The sequence below is a fragment of the Pavona decussata genome, unplaced genomic scaffold (genome assembly GCF_977016875.1).
Source record: "Pavona decussata unplaced genomic scaffold, jaPavDecu1.1 SCAFFOLD_92, whole genome shotgun sequence".
Taxonomy (NCBI): Eukaryota; Metazoa; Cnidaria; class Anthozoa; order Scleractinia; family Agariciidae; genus Pavona; species Pavona decussata.
The window spans coordinates 1,755,001-1,763,533 of NW_028145509.1; the positions used below are offsets into that span (position 1 = coordinate 1,755,001).

The following is an 8,533-nucleotide window of genomic DNA, read 5'->3' on the forward strand; positions in this document are numbered from 1 at the left end:
AAATATGTCCTGCTACGACGAGTTCTGAGACCCTGCACTAGTTATATACCTGATATTTCTTTTGTTAAATATCAGAATACACAGACATTTATCCCAAGGTTTCTGTGTATCAGTTTCAGCGACACGGAATTTGGATTGTCTCGGGAGGGTTGATGTTTTGATCTGTTCGCACCACGGGCAAGGTCAGGTGTGGTGTGGGGGATGTATTGCTCCTCACTTCTGAAGATTAAACTCCTTACGATGAATGCCTCTATGGATTTTGAAAAGGGTCTGGCGGCAGAAAGAGCTCCGTTAAAATTGTCATTCCTGAATTTTCAAAACTCGCTAGCTCCTGTAGAATCTTAACCCTTTATAATGTCTCAAAGTTAATACTTATCATCAAAAAAAGAAGCAGTATGTACCCATCCCAGTAACAGAAGTGCGTTCATACTGACCCAGGGTCAAACTACTTCCTATTACTGTCATCTGTGCATCCTGTTTGTCTGACAGAACTACAAACGTGCCATAACAAGGAATATTTGATCAATAATCCCATTCACAACTGTGTCAGCTGGCGGTTTCTATCTAAGATTGACCCTTGCACATTGTTGTCTGTTAAGTCTTGCTTTGTTTGCTCCGTTCCTCAGTTAGAATCGAGCTTATCCAAATCTTCAACGATTATTAAATTGTCAAATCCTTTCATTCGTACAATAAAACAAAATTACAACCCTTGATGATGGTGAAACTTTATTCCAGGCTTACTTAAGAAACTATTTTTGTGATGGAATGTTATTTTTCAAGTGTATCTTAGTGTTATCCCGCACAGCTGTACGGTACTGGGGTGGAAATCTTTCCGTCCCTCAAGATCTAATCGGTTCTTATCGACTGTATGAGATTGTAAGAAGGAGATGTAGCTGAGGAGGCGAACGACCTCAAGTATAAACTCCTCGTTTATAAGAAGAAGCAAGGGCAAACTGCTCATACGTAAGCCATTTTTTCTGAAAGTCCTCGAACGAATGCAATTTGATATTCATCTTTCAAAACATCACGAGCACCCATTTATTACGATTTCCATGAGGAAGTCGTCGCACGATGTTTTATTAATAGTCGTGAAGAGAATACTAGTTGTATTTGCTAACAAGATGCTGTCACGATTCATAAGCAACAGCTTTATTTTAAGAATATTTCGAAAGACTGATTATCGGTTCGAGTTTTAAAGTCCGAGTCTCCTAGACTTCGTGAGGGTTCGTGTGATCCTCGGGAATAATCATAAGTATTCCGTTTAATGACAACGATGTATTTTTCAGTGAGTGACACAAGCAATACTTGGAATGCTCCTGTCAGGAGTCGAATCTAAGGGACCAGACCCTCCGATTACTAGTTCGGATGCTCCAACACTGAGCTACAGGAGACTCGTTTGAGCTAACGCCATTGAGGCCACTGATTGTTTTTTGAGAAATCTCCGCGTGTTCAGAAGAAATAATAATAATAAAAAACTGTTTTGTCGTTGTGTGCCGACGGCAAATGGCGGTGTGAGGAGAGACATCAGTGAATCGAGCATCGAAATTCCGTGAAAGATGAGGTTTTTAGTTTGAGACGGAGCACCCAACGCGAGCATTTTTAAATGTAAACTGTTCTCTCCTGTGTTCCCAGATCGTTCTGTGCGCTTTGAAAGGCACATCTGTGTAAGCTAATACTAACAGTTTGACTGATCTGTTAGGATGCTTTAGGATGGTGCTTACTGTTGTTACTGCGCATACATTATGCGCATCTGGAGATACTCAGGTTTCCTATGGATGGCAATCTCGTTCCCAGAGCCCTCGTTACCCTTGTCCAGCGGAGCGGGACAAGGGTAACGAGGGCTCTGGGAACGAGATTGTATGGATGGTGCCTACTAATACAGGGATATTTCTGCTCGGTTTAAAACTATGCGGAGAAAACAGTACTTTTCAAATGTTCTTGGTACCCAAAAAGAAAATTGGAGTAGTCATGCATTCTTAATAGATGATCTAGCTTCAATTTGGAAAAAAACCGTCATGCAGTGCTTTATATTTTGCTTCTTTTTAGAATAATTCTCTAAAAAAAAAAAAAAAATGCCGCTAGCCTCAATTTTCTTTCTGGATTCCATAAGCCCATACTGAGGTCTGCTTTTCTCGCATATTTATTCACTGTGCAAAAATTCTTCCGTATTAGGAGGCACCGTCCTTAAGCGGTCACCATCAAAGAATGGCTTGTACAGAATACATGTCAAACCAATAAAAGTGACATTTTATATAGCATTTAATAACTTAGTGTACATCAGTTATGCACAAAAGTATTCACAAAATCACTAATTGGTTAAGAACCTGCAGCGATATAATGATTTGTAAAGGAGAACATGGTATATAAGAACGCACTAATAAAACATTGACCCCATGATCCTACAGTCAGTATTACAGGTCATTAGAAATTCATTTACCATTCTCCTAGCCTATGCTATTTTCGGTCAGATTGAGAAAAAATATGTAGCTTTTTCGGTCCTTACAAGTTATAGTCTTTGTTCAAGACTGAAGACTTTTTTTTAACCCACGATCTTTTTTAAACCAACTTCAATTCGAGGAGTCTTGAAACCGGATAAAACACTCTTTTGAGTGTTTGATGTAGCTCCTCAAACTATTAATAACTCTTTGAGAAATTCACCAAATAATTCAAAATAATAATTCGGATCACATTTTTAAACCTTACTGGCAAGGTAGTGACGAGTCTTCCAAATATTACGGAGGGCTTGCCTTGTGGACAATTTGTTATGAAATACTTCAGGATATTTTGAAGTTACATTATTAATAGCTTCATTTTCTATACTTTTCCTAACTAGCGTAAATGAAATCCTTACATCTATCACAGGGAAGCGAATTGTCATTTTAACACAAATATTTCAACGCTCAAACAAGGGTGTGAATTGCGTGTCACGGGATAGAATCGAACAAATCTGGCTTTCACGTGACTGCTGAGGGGATTTTTCACAATGCTCCTTGAATCTTTGTTTCCTTGGAAAACCTAGAATAAAGAAACAATACCACGTAGATCAACAGAATAAACACAGCTATAAGGAAACAAATGTCAAAAAAATGTTATCTCAAGAACTTTTTAGATGCAGGCGATGATATGGAATGGCTGCAAATCATATGAAGAAATGAAAATAATAATAATAATAATAATAATAATAATAATAATAATAATAATAATAATAATAATAATAATAATAACACGAATAAAAAAAAACAGATAAGAGGCCTGTGTAGGTTTTGACAAATGAGGAGCATTGTGGTTGTTTCCTTTTTCTTCTTTATAGTCCTTGCTCTTGTTTATGTATACAAATGCAATCAACTCCTGTTTTCATTCACTTCCTGGTAATTATTTGTTACTATCCTAAATGGCAACCCGCCACAATTAGGTTAAGCCCCTTGAGGGTTGCAGTGTATTTATTTTACATGCAGTGTTTTTTCATATGCACACAGCACTGGAATGGAAAGTTCTTTGGCGTAATTTGTTTCTGCTCTTAACTGTAATCAAGTCATTTCTAACCGAGACGCTGTTTCGTTGTATCTGTGAGCATCATCCGAAATACTAATAAAGGAGAAGAAAAAAGCTTGAACGTCAACGAGATATAACTTTTCTGAAACATTTAGAGTTTCTTTCGGCAGATGATATCATCAATGAGAAACCAGCTTAACGCGTTGAATACATTCATTGGCTTCTAAGTAATATTAACCTAGGACAACGCTTTTGGATTTTTTATTTAGTTGTTTCTTGGAGTAAGAGGTCTGGTAAGATTAGATTTAAAGGCCCACCTTCACCCAAGAGTCATTGTGGTCATTTGTTTTTGTTTTAAAATGCTGTATTGTCCAAACGCGTGATCTTATTGGCTGTACGAACTCAAGCGGTTCATGCGGGTTTCCTCTACGACTCGTGCTGGAGGGAAATAATATTCGTGACCGCTTATTGCTTTCTCACTCGACTCCCGCTCAAATAAAATGGGGGGGGGGGGGGGGGTTATATATGAAAACTGCTCCTCGGCGCGCAATACATCTTGGGTGAATGTGGGCCTTTAAGTTAACTTATTCACCTTCACAGCATTGTCTTCCATGTAGTGGTTAAAAGTTGTTCCGTCTAACGAAAGTTTTAGCTTGAAGCTAGTGACCCAAAAACCTCCCGTTGCTCCTTGTGTCGCCACTGCACAAACAGTGCGCACTGCACCCATATCAACTTGAAGGTAATCTGTTCTGTCATCAGTAGTCTTTGTACACCATGCTCCACGTAATCCCCTCCGTCCATTCAGTCGGCCGTAGTATGGATGAAATCTACTGTCATGCAATGAGCTTGCCGTTATTCTGTCATCCGGTATCGTGTTCTTGTCCGCGACGCCCACAGGCGGACATGCTGGAAAACAAAAATGACAGCAATCTGCAGTTCACTTTAAACATAATTTGTTATAACATTCTGTGAACGGGAAAGGATTAATCCTACCCGATGGTAACAAATATGCATTACCTTCTATCATCTATCCTTAGATTTTTCACTTTTGGAAGAAAATATTAAAGGAAGAATCATATCTAACTACAAAAATAGTGTCAAAATAGATGCGAATGAACAAAGGAACTTTTCTAAGTCACGAAATGGTTGCTTCAAAGGTGCTCAGTTTTAATTAATAAAACATAAGGGTACTAATGAGTATGATGTATTATTAAAAAAGTGACAAAGGCATACTCAGAAAAAAAAATCCGATCAGGTGTCGGACTCCAGATCTTCCTATTACTAGTTCGGATGCTCTACCACTAAGCTACAGGAGACTCGTGGAAGCAAAGGCCATTAAACTAGGTTCATGGGACAAACATCCTGCATACTGCTAGGATTGGAATGTCATGTGTGGCATCTGATGCGCAATTGAATAAATGTGATAAGGGTACTTATTGGTGTTTGTTTTTTTGTTTTTTTTTTTTTTTTTTGTTTTTGTTTTGTTTTTTGTTTTTTTTTGGGGGGGGGGGGGGGAAGGGGGGGGGGTTGTTTCTAAAGTAGCGATTATTTGTCAACAAGCAAGTTTGAAATCCTAGTGGCTAAAGGGTGGCTCAAGCGGATTTTACCTGCTTTTTTAATGGTTAGATCCATGGTAGAAATTGCCTTAGTAAAGATATTACTCGACGACGCTATGCAAGTATATTTTCCAGAATCCTCTTGTTTGGTATTCCAAATTTTCAGTGTTCCATTCAAACTAACTTTTGATCTCCCAACAGGTAGGACTCCGTTCTCCTTCATCCACGTGACTTTTGGCGGTGGGTCCCCAGTAGCCTGACAGCGGACTGTAATATTCTGGACTGTACTCGTTTCAAGTTGTGAGGGTGGACGGGCAGTGAACTGGGGCAACTCCACAACGTTAAGCTGTGTCAAGGCCGAATCATGGCCTAATTTATTTGAGGCTGTGCACTTGTACAAACCAGAGTCTTTTTTCTGAGCATTTATGACTGACAACTGTCCGTCTTTCATTACAACTCTGGATTGCGGAAGGTTATCAAGCACTTTAACCCATGTGATCCGTGCTGTGGGGAAGCTAGTCACGTGGCACTCTGGTAGGGTGATGTTTTTACCCTTTTCAGCATGAGATGGGCCATACGAAAGAGAAACCTTAGGTCGACCTGCATTAAGCGAATAAAGAGAGGCATTGTTACATTTTACATGTATAAGCAAGCAAACTACCAAACAACGTGATGAAGATCCAAACAAAACGCCAAAACGCTTATATCGTTTCGTTTGAAAAACAAAATATGCCTTTATACGCTAAACAACACGACTTCTTATGTAAGACAAAATTAACACTGTCCAGAATCATCAGAGGTGCCTTAAGCTTTTAATGTCAGCAACAGCCGGAAAGTCATCCGATCTTAATAATTTTTCATGACTAACCTGACCACTAACTAGGGCGATAAAAACTTCTGATCGTATAAAAGGACAATTTTCTTCTCCCATTTTGGGGGATTTCCAAACCTAAAAGTTATTCGTTAAAAAAACCCCTCCAAATTCTCTTTAATTTACAAATACTTACTCTGTACGACAAGACTAACAACTTCTTCTTTCCTTCCCAGAATATTTTGCGCCACACACTTGTATTTCCCAGCATCCTCAAGTCGCGCGTCGTCAATTTGCATCAGTCCTTCTGCAGTCACCATAGTTGTGTTGGTTGGTAACACTCCATTCTCTCGGGACCAGGTGATTTGTGGAGCGGGATTTCCCGAGGCAGAGCACAATAACGAAGCTGTGGTACTTTCATTCACAGTCAACTGAGAAGAGGACAGTGTTATTTTTGGTACAGAAATAGATTCTCCTGGTTCACCTTTCATTCCAGGAATACCTGGTGCGCCAGTATCTCCTTTAATTCCGTTTTCTCCTCTTATTCCTGGTGGACCCATAATTCCTTGTTTTCCGCTTCTACCAGGTGGTCCCATCATCCCTTGCGATCCTTTCCTCCCTCTCCTCCCTGGTGGTCCTGGTCGTCCTCGTGGACAAAGGTTTCCACTGTTATGACAAATCTTTTTTAAGGTTGAGACGACATCCTCCAAAACTTCTTTTAGGTTTGATGACTTATTGAAAGGCTTGCTGTTTGCAATACTTCTTGTGGACCTTTTAAGTTTCACCCCGATGGCAATCTCCTTCTTTACAGCATCGAAGACTTCGGGCTTGTCTAAGAGAATCGAATATTAGAGAGGTATAAACAAGAGCACAGCTGCTAAGCTATAATCCTGACCAGTATTTCTTGGAAAAGATAACAAAATAACGCATTAAGTCAACATATGTAAAGCGCACCTATATTAACAGGCACCATAAGGTTTTTCGAACTGTTTTTTAAGGAAAATTTACATATTAATTAATTTGCCCCTTCGAAAACGAAAGGAGATTTTGAGGTGACATATTGCGAAGAACTGACTGCAGATTTTCTTTTCAATTCCGAAATAGGCCATCAGAAAAGATGTCCACTCTAAGAAGCTGTTGGATTACTTGTCAGTTAGCTTGAGCGCAATGAGCAAACTGAGCTTGAACTTCCTACCCTTTTCCTTTTCCTCACGAATTAGTTAACACACGATTTAGTAATTGCTAGTAAAAAATGGCCTCACTAGCCTGACTCTTTATAAATCTTAATTGTAAGAATTATTAATACAAGAGAGAATTCAATGTTGACTGTTTTAGGGGACCATTACTTAAGTAATTTAACGCAGCATGACAAATAATTGTTAAATAATTTGTGATGAACTCTTAGTAAACAAAGTACGAAGAAATAACAATCGATTGCAAATTTAGAAACAGAAGAATAAAGAATTGACATTATTTCTACCTTTCATTAGACATAAAAGACACAAAATACAATCTTTTCTACCAATACCAGAACACCCCCCCCCCCCGCCACCCCAATCCCCGACCCTTCCCCTGTACTATTCATAGCCTCGAAAGACACAAAATGGACAATCGGTACAGGATGTGATTAAAACGCCTATTTCATTTCGTCGTGACAAAAGCTTGAAATGCCTCTAAAATGCAATCAGACTGAATTGGAAAATGCACATATGAAAATTCATTCGAAATCTAAACATTCTTTAGGCTCTCTTTACCTTTCATTAAAGTGTCCGCCATTCCTTGTCTGATATGAGAAATGACTTCCTCGACAGCTACCAACCTTTGTTCGTGATCATTGAACTTCACCTCGATTCTAACGAATCCAGCAGAGTAAAGGAGCAAACAAAAGACAGAGAAAACTGTGCCGGGACTCACGGATAAACCGTGGCTTTTAGAAGACATCTTGTGAAAGAACTGATGATCGAGAGGTGTCCAAATATGTCCTGCTATGACGAGTTCTGAAACACTGCACTAGTTATATACCCGATATTTCCTTTGTTAAATATCAGAATACACAGACATTTATCCCAAGGTTTCTGTTTGTCAGTTTGACACGGAATTTGGATTGTACCGGGAGAGTTGATTTTTTGATCTGTTCGCACCACGTGCAAGGTCAGGTGTGGTGTGGGGGATGTATTTCTCCTCACTTCTGAAGATTGAACTTCTTATGACGATTGCCTCTGTGGATTTTGAAAAGGGTCTGACAGAAAGAGCTTAAAATTGACATTTTTGAATCTTGAATTACCAAAACTCGCTAGTTCCTGTAGTATCTTAACCCTTTATTACGTCGCACAGTTGATACTTATCTTTACAAAAAGAGGCAATATGTGTCCCCTCCCAGTAACAGAAGCGCGTTCATACTGCCCCTCACTGACCCAGGGTCAAACTACTTCCTATTACCGTCGTGTGCGCCTCCTACAGGCTCCTGTTTGTCTGACAGAATCCCAAACCTGTCAGTAACAAGCAATATTTGATAAATAATTCCATTCACAACTGTGTCAGCTGGCGGTATTTATCTAAGATTGACCCTTGCACATTGTTGTTTGTTAAGTTTTGCTTTGTTTGCTTCGCCAGTCTCCTTTGGGCTCCAGTTAGAATGGAGGCTATCCAGATCTTCAACGATTACTAAATTGCC

General features: G+C 39.3%; 1 protein-coding gene across 5 annotated transcripts in view; it reads right to left on the reverse strand.

The window, feature by feature from the left end:
- Positions 1-7,918, reverse strand: part of LOC146473806 (roundabout homolog 3-like) — a 38,272-nt gene extending 30,354 nt beyond the window's left edge. Inside the window, exons 1-5 of one of the 5 annotated variants that reach the window (XM_085117866.1) lie at positions 7,614-7,895; positions 6,056-6,691; positions 5,100-5,648; positions 4,085-4,398; positions 2,242-3,015 (exon numbers count right to left, since the gene is read on the reverse strand). In XM_085117866.1, the coding sequence (XP_084973992.1) occupies positions 2,875-3,015; positions 4,085-4,398; positions 5,100-5,648; positions 6,056-6,691; positions 7,614-7,800 (1,827 nt within the window). In that variant the 5' untranslated portion in view covers positions 7,801-7,895 and the 3' untranslated portion in view covers positions 2,242-2,874. Of the gene's footprint in view, positions 369-2,241; positions 3,016-4,084; positions 4,399-5,099; positions 5,649-6,055; positions 6,692-7,613 lie in introns of those variants that run through there. The other 4 variants (XM_085117869.1, XM_085117870.1, XM_085117868.1 and 1 more) reach the window with 4 other exon arrangements.
- Between the last annotated feature and the right edge of the window lie 615 nt (positions 7,919-8,533).